Source organism: Aythya fuligula, chromosome 9 (assembly GCF_009819795.1).
Source record: "Aythya fuligula isolate bAytFul2 chromosome 9, bAytFul2.pri, whole genome shotgun sequence".
NCBI classification, from domain to species: domain Eukaryota; kingdom Metazoa; phylum Chordata; class Aves; order Anseriformes; family Anatidae; genus Aythya; species Aythya fuligula.
The window spans coordinates 12,753,018-12,768,445 of NC_045567.1; the positions used below are offsets into that span (position 1 = coordinate 12,753,018).

The 15,428-nt window shown below is 46.0% G+C and overlaps 1 protein-coding gene across 1 annotated transcript in view; it reads right to left on the bottom strand.

Moving 5' to 3' along the window:
• Nucleotides 1-15,428, bottom strand: part of GPC1 (glypican 1) — a 188,539-nt gene that overhangs the window by 26,117 nt on the left and 146,994 nt on the right. The window contains exon 3 of the mRNA XM_032192909.1: nt 243-634. Coding sequence (XP_032048800.1) covers nt 243-634 — 392 coding nt within the window. The remainder of the gene's footprint in view (nt 1-242; nt 635-15,428) is intronic.

Below are 15,428 nucleotides of genomic sequence, written 5' to 3' on the forward strand. Positions count from 1 at the left end.
TCTGACTTGCGGTGAGTTATACCTTGCTTCTTCAGCGCTTCCAGTGACTGTAGAAGCCCAGGCTTGCTGCTCCCTTCCACTGATGGGTTACCCTCAAGCAGTTTGTTTTACAAAACTTAAAAATATCTGCTTGCCTTGTAACGAAAACTTAACGGCAAATAAATCCTCCTGTCCCTGACCAAAAGTAGTTGACTGGCTCCAACCAAATTGAGGATGGAAGAGAAGGAAGAACCCCGACATACCTGAGAGACCTTTTTGACCACGTCGCTGCCCACAAGAAAGCCCTGCGCGTAGGAACGTGCTGCGATGAAGGCTCGGGTTGCCTTCACCTTCAGGTCCCTGGGAACTTCCCCAAAGGGTTTGTGCTGCTCTGCATGTTTCACCATGCAGTCTAGATACTCATCCGTGATATGGTACTGGGGGTTCATCAGCTTGAAGAGCCGCTCCAACAAGCGTGTCCAGAACTCATTGAGGGCCTCTTCCAAGTTGATGTTGGAGCCCCTGTAATAGCGGCGTAGCTCACTGTACAAGTCCTTGAAGACCTTCATGTTTTGAGTGTACAATTCTCCGTACAGGCTTGGGAAAGCATCATAAAGGGCTTTTTCTGACTTGTTCAACAAATCCTGGAAATAACCTGAAGAGAGAGGAAAAAGGAGATCAGTTGGACAAGCAGGAATTTAACAGGCCGCGCTGTCTGGCAGCACAACTGACTGCCCTGAAATAAGAAGGCACTAACAGAGCTTTTCCTCCAGCTGATCTCACCCACCCTCTCCGTCCCGAGCCTTGGCCGAGGAGACTGAAGGAGAACCCCTCACTGCCAGTACCAGGGCACTGGGGGCCAGGCCTCTCCACCTCTTCTGGTGGCCACACAACCGAGACTCTTCCCCGAGGGTGTTTCCCAAGGGCTCCCTGCATTGCTACAGCAGCAAAAGGCCAGGCTGATACCTGCAGGATCCTGTTTCCCCTGGTCAGTCCCTAGCCAGGCATTAGGCCAGCCAGGGCTCACGACCAGTGGGGTTTATGTAGGCACGTACAAGTGCAGCCTACAGAAATCTTACAACAATCATGCCTTGTCATCACCAAATGCCATCTTTATTTCTGCCTGACTAACCGTACTTACACATATGTAAACTGTACATATGTAAACTAAATCAGTTTACAGTTTACTTGATTACTTTTTACATATTTGCTTGATTACTTTCTTACTTGATTCACTAGGAAAGGTTTCTATGCAATAAAAGATGCCAAGCAGATATGAAACAAACACGTTGTCCTTAAGCACATTAATAGCAAATGAACATATTTTTTTGTATTTCTTCCAAACCATACCACAATGGATTTTTTAGTAGGCTCAACATTAAGGCTCCAAATAGCAAAATCCTCGTGTTAGTTCTTAATGTTTAGACACAACATTTGGTTTTAGTCAAGCACTAAGTGCTAGCACTGGCACTTTTTGAATCTGCCTAAATCCACAGAAGAATCGTGCTGGTGCTCACTTCACCGGGCCAGACATGTGGGACTGCCCATCGGAGACACACACACAACTGCATGAACTCCCGGTGGCTTTCAGGAGGCTTTAATAAGCAGCTAATCACACAGGTAGTTTTCAGGCTACCACACAAAACCTCAACTGATTAGTGAAGACAGGAACTTGGGTATCATTAATCTGAGGAATTTCTTATATAACTGAGGAGAAAAAGTAAAGTGCCATAGTGTTACTTCTAGGTTTTCCTTACAGAACATGTCAACTGACACTGCTTACATACCCCATAACATGCCACAAGTGTCAGCTACCACCACAGGAGGCACTCAAGCCTGAATCAAGAACTCGATGTTTCTGGCACAGAAGCTGGTGCTTGTTAAACATCACCAGAAAGCTCTGAGTGCACACAAGGAGGCCCGGATGCCATGCAGGTGATGGAGGCCCACCCTGCAGTGCCTGCAGTTAGTCAGACGAGCGCATGGGTGCTTGTTAGCTAGCACGTTTTTGCCAAAGCCCTGCAGAGGTGGAGCAGGGCTGCCACCAACAGTGGTGCCAGCCCTTCCAGAGAGCCACCTCAGCCATCGCAGCCTCTCTGCCTCGAAGCCCCCTGAGCATGTGTCCCAGTCCCACGCGCTGCTGCAGAATGGGCACATCTTACTATGTTTGCCATGCCAGGGTCAGGCTCACGTGGGTTTGAACCGATGCCAATGTTAACGTGTTTGCAGTTCTAGCCTGTTCATTAATTTGCTTATTTGGATTTGCATCCTGCTTTTGTTTAGGTATAAACGACTGAATGGTTTTACATCCTAGGTTCAGTAGGTACAGAAGCGACAGAAACGGGACTTCGTCTCTGTACACACAGCAGGGTGAAGACGGCAGATTAAATTCTTCCCTTTCTAACATCTGCAGGTATTCCCATTCTGCCAGCTACCTTCAGACTACACCGCGGGGAACTCATAGCAGGAACGGCCTGATTTAATTTATTGATTTACACGAGGAACTGTAATCATCATTTAAGTCTGTGAGAGGAAAAATGATTCAAAGTATCATTTTCATTTCAATTACATTTGTGCTTTTTGGGGCTTTTTTTGAAGCAAACCTGATTATCTTGTTCTTTAAATCTAAGCTACCCCATTTTTTTGGGGTGATGTACGATAAGCTGCAGTTGGAAGGAAACCATTATTCAATTAAAATGCATTAATAATCAAGCAGCATGCATCTAAGGTATATAAATTAACTTCACTGTGTAAGGTATAGAAGAAAAGAAAGAAAGGCTTCTGAAAAATGCATACTGCACATACAAAGCTTTATTAAAAGGAATTATTTTTTGAGGGAGTGCCACTGACTACAAGTAGACATCTCTGAAACTTTATAACTAGCACAACTCTTTTCTCCAGGCCTTATTTTCACTGGAAGGATGGTACAGTCTTTCCTACATTATTATTTTCCCTGTGGTTTCTCAGATTTGAGTGAAGCTAAAACTCGGCAAGTGGACTGAACAAATGAAAATGCCTTCTGCATCTGCACCACGGGTTGCTAATACAGTTTAATAATCAGATTCATCTGAGGTGGCTTCATTTTTCTGCTGCCACGGCTTTCCTACCTGTGTAATGGCCTGAAGAGAGTTCAGTGACAACAGGCACAAAATTCAGAGTTCTTCTGATGCTGTGAGACACCTACAGGCACTCCACATCTCAGGGTATCACTCCCAAGACTGCTGGTCAACCATTCACAATTTAATTCCAATGAGTGCAGACTTTCTTTCTTGCACAAACAGTTCTATTTGCTTTGTGACAAGTGACACTAACTGAATAAATTGCTCAGCAATCCAGGTATTACATGCAGCTTGGCACTCACGATCAGGAGGAATAAAACACCAGCAAACACAGCCTGATTTGTCAATTCAAGGTAAAATGACTTATTATTATTACTATTATTGAAATAGGAGAAACAAGATGTATATCTTTCTGTCAAAAAAATGGAAACTGCTCTCAAAAAAGTCCAACCTAATTAAGAGCTGATGAACTGTTACTGCTCACGTAAGTGAGAGAGAACACCAATTACAATCAACTCATTTGTGGCTGGTTCTCAGAAAGTTCTTCTAGATTTCACACAGTGAGAAAAAATATATCTACACTATCTAGGGAAAATTAATTAGCAATTAAGCCTAAATGTGTTTGTGATGAATAGCCAATCTGGCAGGGAATTGAAATGCACATTTTGCAGCATTAGAAGGCACTAAGAAGTGGGGTTTGTCAAGAGGGATGCTCTGAGAGATGCTGAGTGCCCTGCTCCCCAGCACCACCTCAGCCTGCACTGCTTGTGGCTTCAGTACAGCCACCTCCAATTAACTCTGCATCGCCTCCTTAACGTCCCCTGCCTCCTTCCATGTAATTAGCTGCGTGTCAAAAAGGATGTGCAGGGCCTCCAGATCAAACAAACTGCTGAAGCCCAGTCCAGGCACCTGGGTTTACTGGTTTCAGGTAGAAGCAATGATTTACCCTGGGTTAAGCAGCCCAGCATCTGCAGCTGTTGGGTGGAGGGGGGTGCCCTCGGGCACATGGGGAGGTGTGAAGCTTCTTGTAGTTCAGCCGCCCCACTATTCATATAAGAAGTTAAAATAACCCCCTGGGGGTCCCTTGGATTTATTAACTCTGCTTGGGCCTGCCTCTGCTGGGTCTGCCCTGGCTCCTAAGAGACAGCGAGGGTGATGAGCACAGGCAGGGCATGGGTGTGCAGAGGCAGCTCGAGCCCAGCCACAGCCCTGACACATCCCCAGGGCCCCTGAGCTCTGCCAACATCGCAACTCATGCAGCTGTTTCTGCTCTGAGACGCAAGAAAGAGCTTAAAAAAAAAAAAAAGAAAAAAAAAAAAGCAGAATTTCTAATTTTTCTCAAAAATTTTCCAATAGACGCAGATTAGCCAGAGGTACATCCTGTGAGCCACCTGCTAAATCTGTACTCCTGCTCTTCCTAAAGGGTTTTCTCAAAGAGCCATTGGGCAGCTGAGTCCTTCCTTGCTGCCTGTGAGGCACAGCCACGCCACTGCTTTTCTAGAGCCAGTCCTCCAGCCAAACCAACCTCCGTTTTCCCTGGGCCAGTGAAAGGCCACAGCTCCTCTGCCAAAGCAGTTTCTATGTAAAACATCACATTTGCAATTTAGCTGCAAAATTATGCAAAAGAAAAATCACACAACGGGAGCCTGCATCGCTATTATTATTATTATTATTATTATTATTATTATTATTATTATTATTATTATTATTATTATTATTATTATTATTATTATTATTATTATTATTTCTTTTCATTTCCAGGCTGAGAAAGAAGACAACAGGTTTTGCTCAAATAAAATTTGCCTTTTGTCAGAGGCCAGGCCTCAAAAGCTTCTGCCTGAAATTTAAAAATGCCAAAAAACTCTGATGAAAGAATTGAAAGGTTTTACAAGGGAAACAATTCTGCAGCCTTGGCCACTGTTTCTTCTGCTGTTGTAGTGACAAAAAGCTACTTATCAGAGAATTAAGTTTTCAAGCAGAATCTATAAACTTAGCATTTGATAGCGATTGGAAATCCCCACCCATTCCGCTTCACAGCTTCCCAGTGTTCACAGCCCATATTTTCACAGTTTCCACATTTTCACAACTCTGGATTCAGACTGGGAATCTGTGAAGAGCAAGGCAGGGCCCAGCAGTTCCTCTCTGTGAAGACAGCAAGTTTTGAGCTCCCTCTGCCACCATTAAATACTTTCCCAAGCTCTTTGATGCCATTTGATCACTCAACATCTGGAAGACACTGGGGTACCTTCAACTAAAATGGTGATGGAGTGGGAATGACTGTAGGGGAAAACAAAGAGGCCACTGAAAGATGAGCATCCAAATGCTCTTTGGGCAAGCAGCAGACCTGGGTTTCTTCAAAACCTACAGAACAGAGGCCATGTTAGAAGAAAAATATGAAATCAGGAGAAAGGCAGTTGAATTATTTTCAATCTGAATATTACTTAAGCCTTAAGCGGAAAACTGAAGCATAAACAGTTTTATGACCGACTGGGAGGAGTGCAACCAGATTGGAAGAGACAAGGGAGGAGAACACGTTGCTCAGTTGGGGACGTTAATCCCGGGTTTTGAGAAGAAAGCAGTTCCTAAAGGCAAGTTTAGCACTGGATGACCACATGTGGTGAAGATGTGGAGTGACCATCTCCTCGCCCACCCGCAGTCAGTCAGCCCCCAGCAGGGGGGAGCCTGTGGCAGGCGACACCTTGAGCCCCTCACCTTCCCTGAGGGCAGCAGAAGCAGCACCCAGGGCTCTGCCAGGCCTCCACCTTCCAGATCCAAGCTCTCCCCTACTTCTGCCTGTCTCAAGACAAGAGCAGACTGCTCCTGGACTGCAAAATTCATTTTGGTTCTGCTTCTGAGAAGCCTGGAGCAGTCCCTGTGGGAAGTGCCAGCAGCTTACAGAGACCCCGCAGTGCTGTATGGCTGCAGAGGTGCTGGCCTTGTGCAAACGCTACTGAAAGTTTTCAGCAGCTGGGCAAGGTGAGAACTTGCTGGCTTCAAAGTTTTGCATGGCAAGTTAGACTTGCAGTGTGAGGAGGAAGTACCAAATGTCATACTGCAGCTTCTCAAGTTTGAGCAAGTACACAAGGCTCTGGAGGACTTCACGCAGGGCCAGGGAGCATCTCTGCAGCCCTGATGGGCGTCCAAGTGAAATGTGCTCACCATTAACACCACTCTCATGTTCTGAGAAGACTGGACTAACAGGAGAGAAAAATAAGCCAACTCTGTGGTATCCTGTACATCAGCAGAAGCAGGGAAAGAAACAGCCTGGAGATGCTTAGTAGAGCAGACCTGCTCTGAGCCGGCCGTGTCGGTCTGAGCAGAGGCACAGAGGCACGGTGTTTTCTTGGGCTGCATTCCCATTTAATATACTGCCGCACATCCCGATACCAATTTGGTTCTCTGGTTGGTTTTAATACTGTCCTTGCAGTCAAACTAATATTAGAAGAGAATAATTCAGCAATAGGCTTAAGCCATTAAAATCCAACGCTAATGTATTCATGTCTATTTTATTCACTTCAGCTAGTACGGTGATATTTTATTTATAACATTGTTATTACTCATTATTAATTTAAGTACTACCCATGCCTAGCCTGAAGAGCTGATACTGATACAACAGCAGCAACATGCTCTGGTTTGCACCTTAGCTGGCTCTTATCAAAGGCAGTAACCACTGTGAGTCCCAGCAGGCTCAGGTTCCCTGTGCGAACAGCCTGGCATGTAGCAGTCCTGATGGCATTTTCCTTTGGAGGTCACCTCTCCCTTCACAGTTTCACATTCCTGTGAAGCAGCCACGCTTGTGGCAGCCTCTCCTTAGTCCCCACCCGCCCTGGAGAATGCAGTCCCTCCCTGCATATGCTGGATCACTCTCACCTATGACATCCCTCCCACGTTGCACATTGCCCTTTTGCGCTGTGGCTGTGACCTAAGAGGCATAATGACAAACCGAGACTCAGACTTCAAAAAGCCCAAACAAACGGAGATAAAATTAGCTTATATCTACAAGCCAAAGGACAAGCAGTGTGAAGAAACATAGAAGGATGCAGGAGTTAGGATGCTTTTAGGTAACACAAATGCTAACTTTTAGACTACTCTCCAAAAAGCCACTTTGCGTTTAGTGGGGAGCCAGATACTTGGGGGAGCCTGAGTGACATAGCACAGGAGAGATGTGGTCAGTGAGCAATCACCCCATTTAGTGCTCTCCTCAGCTTGCTCAGTGCCCAGCAGAAGAGCAGACAGGTTCTGCCCTCACTGCTCCTACTGGCAGGCTGGTCCCGATCGTCCTCCTCAGACAGAGGGACTCCTCTCCTTACCTTCTGGCCTAGGCTTCTTCTGTAGCTGCTTCATCTTTGCCAGTGTGCACCTCTAGTTTCAATGGGGGTTTTGTTTCCTGGGGTTCACTCTGAGATACTCATACCCAAAGGCCTCTGTTTTCTCAGTATCTGTGCTGTCTTGCTTATACAAGTGGAGGTCCTTCCCACTTTTCACTTTTCCCACTTAAGGACTCTCCAGTTCTCTGATCATCCCACTAACTCTCCTCCTCTGGATGGCACTAACTTTTCCTAACTGTGGGTGATCAGAACTACAAGGAACAGCTCCTTTCCACCACTGGAAATAGTGCTGTGAATACTGCAAGGACTGCACTGACCCTGTTTAGGAATGCATCACATTAGCATTTCACAGACTTTGTGCCACCAAACGGGGTATGTCCCAAACCCTTCTCCTTTATTTACAACCAATTTGTCCCCAGCCGTATGCCTTGCACTTCGGAACACAGAGTATCATTCTGTTTCTATTATTTCAGTCTTTGTGGTTATCCCTCTTCTCTAGTAACAACTTTTTCCCAGCACTGTGTCATCAACTGATTTCATGAGCACATTTACTGTCATTTGTTCCAGCCTTTACCTGGGCTGTCTTTGACCCCCACAACTGGGGTCTCCCTCCAGCCCAAGAGCTCCTCTTTCCACACAGCGTATTGCTGCCTCCCCCTTTGCTAGGTCTTCACCTGATAATTCCTCTACTAATTTCCTTCTTCTTCAGTTTAATTAACTTCTCTAGGCACAGATGCAATTGCCTTTGAAGTCTCCGAAGATAAGATTAGTTGATAGAACCAGCACCACATGAGCAGCAGTGAAAGCAGGTAGCTATATAGGATTTTGCCTAATCTCTGCAATAGCTGGCTTTGGGTGAGAGTTAAACATGGCCTTGCTTAAACTGATTTTAGGCTCGGATGCAGACAGATGCTTTCTTTTGTTAGGAAGAAAGAAGCTTTTTCAGAAAACGAAGAAACTTCTTACAAAAAAAAAAATTGCTATTGCATGAAACACCATTTTGGAACATGGCTCTCCAAGTGACAGCACAGGGAGTAAGCACCTCCAGTCACTTCCAAGGGAAAGCGCTCTTGTTCAGCCAGCACTTGGATAATGCTTTTGTCCTTTATAATGCAAGCTTTGTGCCCATTTGGCACTGTTTTGCATGGCAGTCAAAGAGATGCAATTATCTGCACCTATTTTTTATTCTACATATTCCCCCTCTGTTTGTGTGATTTGCTGAGATAGTTTGCATGTGTCAAGGGACGGCAGACGTGGATCCCAGCCACTGAAGTGAGGGAGGAGAGGAAGCTCCCTGGTGGAAAGCTCTTCAGAGGAAAGAAGTGATCCTCACATGAGGAATTGCAGCGAGGCAGGCATTCTGCTCATCCTCCTGGTGAGGATGCTGGGGACACAGCTGCTGGGGACCTAGTGAAAGTCACCCAAGGTGACAGCAACAAGCCTGGGTGTCATAAACGCAGCCTCTGAGACCCTGCCCAGCCTCAGCAGCAGCTCTCTCCAAAGCCTGCCTCATCAAGAAACCACTTTACAGAATTTGTCAGTTCTGATGCACTCAGCATTACCTTCCTGATGTCCCCTGGCAACATGTCTGTGCAAATCTGAAGACTTCCCTGAATACAAGTTCACGTAACAACTTTGCAAGTACAAAGCAAAAAAGGTGGTGGTGCGGGGCAGAGAAGACTGAGTAGGCTGTATGAGTGGCAGGACAGGCGAGCAAAGCCTGCGTGCACGCTGCAGCATTAACAGGAGCCAGCATCCCCACGCTGGAGCGCGATTCCCTTCTGCCTGGTGGAAAAATAATAAGGAGGGAGCAAGAGCAAATGGCATGCACCTGCTCGGAAAGCGATTCCAGGCGCCACACAACACCCTCGCAGACCGTGGGATATAACATGCCATGAAACATAACGCAGCTGACATCCAAAGCATTTGCCTGGGTCGCTCCTCTATTGTTTGGGCTTGAAATCGCCATTTTAGGAAGTTTGCTGCGGTGTGACCCTGTGGCAGGAGGAAGGGAGCCACGGGAGAGGGCGGCTCAGCGCCTGCTCTGTGCCGGGCACAGCTGCACCAAGCCTGCGTGTGCCCCTGCGGGATCAAACAGCCAGAGGGGCTGCATGTGGCGTGTACACGGCCCCTTGTACACACACGGCTGGAAATACTCAAAAAGTTGTGTGCGACCCTGGCCACGTGCGTGAGACTGAAAGACAAACTGCCCAGATGCTCGATTATTTACGTGGTTTCTGTGTTGAATTTGAACCCTGCACATTTCTCAAACCTTCTGTTGTGTGAAGCCCGTAATCCAGTACAGTGCAACGTGCCAGAGAAACGCATGTCCTCTCTGGATATGCTGAGTATTTACATATGGGGCTACACTGGGTCCTGCCCCAGCTATGTGGTCTGGCCCCTGAAGGAGGTGACCCTGTGTGCTGCGTGAAGGCACCAACAACAGCGCAAGGGAGGATCTTGCCTCTCAAAACACACCCGTGTTTCCCGAAGTTTCCCGACCAAAGCTCTGTGTTTAAGAGTTGCTGCTGGTCAGCAGTGTACGTGGGCTTGTCGGAGCCCATCTGGGCTGAGCTACCCCACTAGGCTCTTGCACTGAGGCCCATGTTTAGTTATGTTTTCTGGGAAAAAGTACTTTCCTCTGCTGGTTTTAAATCTTTTCTGTACCACAGGCACACCACACACCTTCTAGTGTGAGAAACAGAACACATTCACCCTTACTTGCCATCTCTAAATGTTTCACAGACCTCTGCCATACCTCCATGCCTTTGCTAAGCTGAAGAGCCTTACCAATGGAAAGTAAGCACATCCTTCCATTTTCTTTACTGTCGCCCTTCTTCTCCCCAGCACGAGCTCCTCTGGCAGTGCAGGAAGCTCAGAAGCCCAGCGGGACATGAGGTCCCCGCTCCCCACAGAGGGACGTGGTGCTGCAGCCTGCCCTGCGGGGAACCTGCTGGAGGCTGGAAGCCTTTGCAGGAGGGATGTGGTCTGACTGCATCCAGGGTGGGATAAGCAAGCACAAAAGATGAGAATCTTTACATGCATTCCCAGGATCTGAGCTGGCAAGGGATTTTAATCAGGGCTCCTGCTAAATATATCTGCGCTGCAACTACAGACTTGCAGCAAACACTGAACTGCGAGCATTGCCCCAGCAGGCTCTTATCAAACCGATCTTGTGGCAATCCCATTGCAAGATAAGGGCCGGGGAGGTGCGTGGGTGGGCTCCACCAAGCAGGCGTTGTGCTGAAGGCAGCAGAGGCACCTCCCGAGGCACCTCAGCACCTCTGTAGGGCTGCTCGTCTCTCTCCAGCGACCGCAGGAGCTGGGATAATGAAGGGAGACTAGGCTAAGCTTGTGGATAAATGAAATTTTGTGAGATCAATTCCACTCTTGTTCTTTTTTTTCCTTTCTAAGAAAGACTAATTTAAAGGCGAACCAACAAGTGTCATAGCTATCACTGACGGAAACATGAAAGGTGGTAAAAGTAATTGTTAGCACCGCCTGTTCCTTTCCAGGCTTATTCAGTGAGATCTGAAGGGCTGTATTTCTCCAGCAGCACAATAAACCAAAGTAACTTCCAGTACCGAGGGTTGCTGGCGGTTATAAAAGGTGTGATGTACACGCTGGATAAATGCACGGTACATATCTATGAGGCAGGGGTATTTTTCACTCCAGGAAGAAAAGTGTTCCTTTCAACCCGCTGGAAGAAGGCAGCAGGTACACAGAAACGGGCACACGCAATGTGTTTTACCAGGACACCGCCAAGGCAACCTGCACACCAAGGCAACTTTCAACCTTCACAACGTGCAACCAGCTGAAGAGACACATCATGGAGGAGAGGAGAGGCTCTGTGGCTCCAGAGACACCAGTGCAGATTGTCACGTTTCCAACATCTTCTGCTCAGTCTCGCAGCGGCTTGATTTGACTTTCTGTCCCTCTTAGCAAGCGCCAGACAGCAGATGCTTCAAAAAGGAAACTCCCAGGACACAATATCTCAGCTCCCACCCCTCTCCTCAAATTAGGCACTGTCAAAGGTTGAAAATAATGAAGCGTTCGTAACTTTCAGTATGCATTTTCTAACTTCTTCCTTACTTATAAAATATACCATTATCAGGAGTCAAATTGTCATTAAGCCAGGCTCTTATAATGCATTAATATTTTAATTGAGCAAAGCATTGGTGAATGATTCTCTTTAAAATTTAATGCATTTCATTGTCTCTGCAAAAAAAAGGCAGAGGAAGAAAAACGTGGTTTGTGCCTATCTTTGACGCTTTCCACATTCAAAGATGGACTTAGGCACTCGCACATCCTCACTGCATATTTTTCAAGGTCAAAACTTCTTTAAGTTTTCAGAAGTGACAGGTCTCAGGTGGCAGTGAGGCAGAACTAACTTCAGCATTTTATCTTTTTCATTAGTGTTGCCCCCTGCTCAAAACGGCCTCCAGACAAACTATTTATTGTTGGGTTAATTAGGTCGTTGAATCTAAGCTTGCCACTACCTTTTTGCAGTATAGAGTATCTCAGACACATGTTGCTTGAATATCTAAACATCTTGAGTATCTGACACATGGGCTTTCCCAAAAGAGCAAGCAAGACAGAAATTGCCAGCTGTATGGATTATATTCTGGACAGACCAAGTTCCCATGTTATTACTGAAGGAGTTTATCTAAGTCCACATAAAGCTCTTAATCTCTAGCTCTCCCTCCTCTTTCAGTGCCATCAGAAAGGAACCTCCTTGTCTATTTGGAAAAAAATTTTGCTTAGGACATTCCCACTCACAGAACCAGTATGAAAAGGAGAAGTAAGTGAAGATGAGACAAGAGAACTACTGTTAGCAGCCAAACAAAACTATGCGTATATGTATGTGTATCTGACAGCTGGAAGTGCCAAGAATGTACACACACACAATACTAGGCATAGCTGTTATGTGAGTAACACTATTATCAGTTGGTATTTTACTACAGCTACTACTGAGTAATGCTAGCTGATTTCACTGCACCTTGTTGAGAGTCACAGAAGTATCCTGCCCAGTGTTTAGGCCTTTTCCAACTACGTCTCAATGTGCTTTCTAACAGGCATCAATGGGTGTAAAACATATTTTTGTTTGTCGGTGGAATATATACATTACATATTACTAGTTTGACTTACTACTTGTAAATAAATCTGTAAAGTAAAATCACATCGTGACTGTGACCAGCATGGAAATTCTGCCACAAAATCTATTTGCTTTGGAAAGCTGCATGACGGAGGAAGCTGCCATTTCATCTTAACTACATCTAGAGAACCCCCACCCCTCAGCTGTTCACTGACACCACTCTCAGATGAGGTGTGCTGAGTGACAGGTCCCCATCCAGCAATTCAGAAACATCACTGCGTACAGCCACGTATATCTGGTAGCGGTGTGTAAAGCAGCAGCAACCTATACACATGGCGAGAGGGAATTCTGCTCCCTCAGCCTTCGCTCTGTATAAATAGGGCAGATGGGACATTTGCATTTTTACTGGCCCATGCGGCATCTTCAATCCTTATTTAGGGGCCCCAGTAAAGCAAAGCAGAAACCAAGCATGCTTCCCTCAGCCAGGGCTGACTTCCAGACCTCCCGACACCTCCGTGCTATCTGCAGACATTTAGACCTCATCAGGACCTCGTCTGGAGGAAATATAATTTTAAGACTTGGGAAAGAGTCTGGGAGAATTTGAGAAATGTCTCTGGTCTCCCAGCCTCACTAATTTCATTTTAAGATGTATGTATAATACATGTATTTATACTTTTATATGAATCAAACATAAATCACCCTAGAGATTGCAAACATTACAAAGCCTTGGAAGACGACCTGCTTGGATGCCTTGTGCCTCTCAGGACTATCAGCTGGATACATCAATGACTAAAAACATCTGCATCCCCCATGGGCTGTCATCATGCTCACAGAACGGAGATCGAAAATGTATATGAAAGAAAATATTAGCTGAGAACTGGAATGCTAACCACAGTCTGACTGCAGTTATGCAAAAAAAAAAAAAAAAAAAAGAGAGGAAACTACATTTGCTCCTCCTCTTTAAAAATTCATCTAGAATAATGGTAAAAAGGCTCTGGATACCCCAAGATGTTGGCAACTCTCCTCATGCCTGAGTTGGAGTTTCTGCTGCCATTGAGGCACCTCTGGCTCATGTCCAAGTTAGAAAGATGGGAGAAGTGGATGCTTGTTAGAAGCACGTACTTGTCCCACTTTAGCCAACTTAAACTCTTCTTTCCTTTTTTTTTTTTTTTTTTTTTGTTTTGTGTGTCAAGTGTTATCTCAAGTACACTGCACCAAGGAATTGGATGTGGGTAATAAGTTCTGACCTCTTTTAAATGCTCTCCCATGAACTTAGGTTGAAATCCTCATTAAACAGTTAGATAAATTAACTCACTTAGCTGCTCAAACTCAATAAAGAAAGGGGGGATATGCAGAGCTGATGACGATGAGAAACTGTCATTCACCTTTTCTCTTAACACAAGAGCTTGGGGAGAATCAGAGAAATCTCAGATCTGGCAGAAGATTTAAAATAGCCCAAAAGAAATACTGCGTCCGACAGACAAATTATGGATGCCCTGTCCTTGTCACAAAATGTCCTGGATGCTGGAGACTAAAATAAATTCAAAAGATGACCAAATCAGAGAAAGGAAGTCTATGTGGTGGACATAAAACAGAATGAACAGGGTGTCCAGGGTAGCAGAGGAGCCGCAGAGCGCAGAGTGAGGCCGAAGACACCTCTCTCTCTCTACTCCTTGTTCCCTAAGCGTGGATGAACCCTATTAATCGCCCTGCCGCTACCTGCACCACTCTGGGAGGCTGTCAACATCGATACAAACAACCAAGGTGAATTTGATTCTAAGGGAAGAAGAGTTCAGCAGTTCCTCACTACGCTCAGAGCCCACACTGTGCTGGCCCCAAGTAGTTCCCCAGAGCCACTGCGGGGTCTTGCTTGGCTCACCAGGGCTGAGGCAGCCCGGCAGCCTACTGTAACCAGGTCCCGGGGCTCGGACAAGCTCTTTCGGCTGCAATTCCCCTCCTGTGACATCTCTGCGCCATGCATTCACTGTAAGTAAATGCATCCCCAGGCATTTTCTATAACCCACAAGTGATTAACTTAATTATGATAGCAACTTCTGTATCTCCCGTTAATGGAAGGCTGTGATACTCCAGCAGGTTATGATCTGCAGGCACACTTTCTAATGTTAGCTCAGACTGGGTGGAACAGAGCATGCTATAACCTAAAACTCATTAGTAGCTTATTCAGGTGACACAGCTGTGGCCTTTTCTTTACAAATGCACTGGTAACACTTGAAAATCTCCTCTGCATGTGTACGTATCCAAGTAAACCCACAAAGATGTCTTGCTACCACTGTGATGATAAGAAATGGGGCTTACTGTTGGCCTTGGGCAGAGGCACTAGATGAGAAGCCAAGCTGAGCAGTACCCGTTAGAACTCTGTTAAGGGGAACCTCCTAGGTATTGACATTTTCGTGCCTGTTGGGGTGGGCAGTAATTTGACAATTTTCCTTTGATTCCCTCAGGATGCTCCATCTGGGTTCAGATCAATGGCCCAATCATCTGTTTCAGCTCCAGTCTCCTTTCAACAGGAGGACTTTAAAGCAGTCATATATTTTGGGCATGTTCAGGTGGCCAAGTGATGTACATTCCCCAGAGAATTTCATCTGAGTCATTTGTGTCAGGGAAAACCAATTAGGGGGTTATGTTCCGTGAGCTTTTCAAAAGGACACACAATACTTTTCTGTGCAGTTTGAATATGGATCAAGCAAACCAAAAGCCCTCTCCTGATGCTCCAGGGAGCAGAAAATCCTCTCCCAGCACATGGTGGATGCAGAAGCTGCTGGCCAGAGGGGCCCTGGAGGAGAACAACCCCCCTGCCCTGACTGGGGCTCGTGCTCTCACTGTCCATTTTCCAAATCCCTGCTTACACCGTTTAACTGCTGCATATAACCACCAACTTACATGGCAGGCTTTCCACCCTTTTAATTCCCACTTCAATCACGTGCTTGGCAACTCTCTGTTTACACA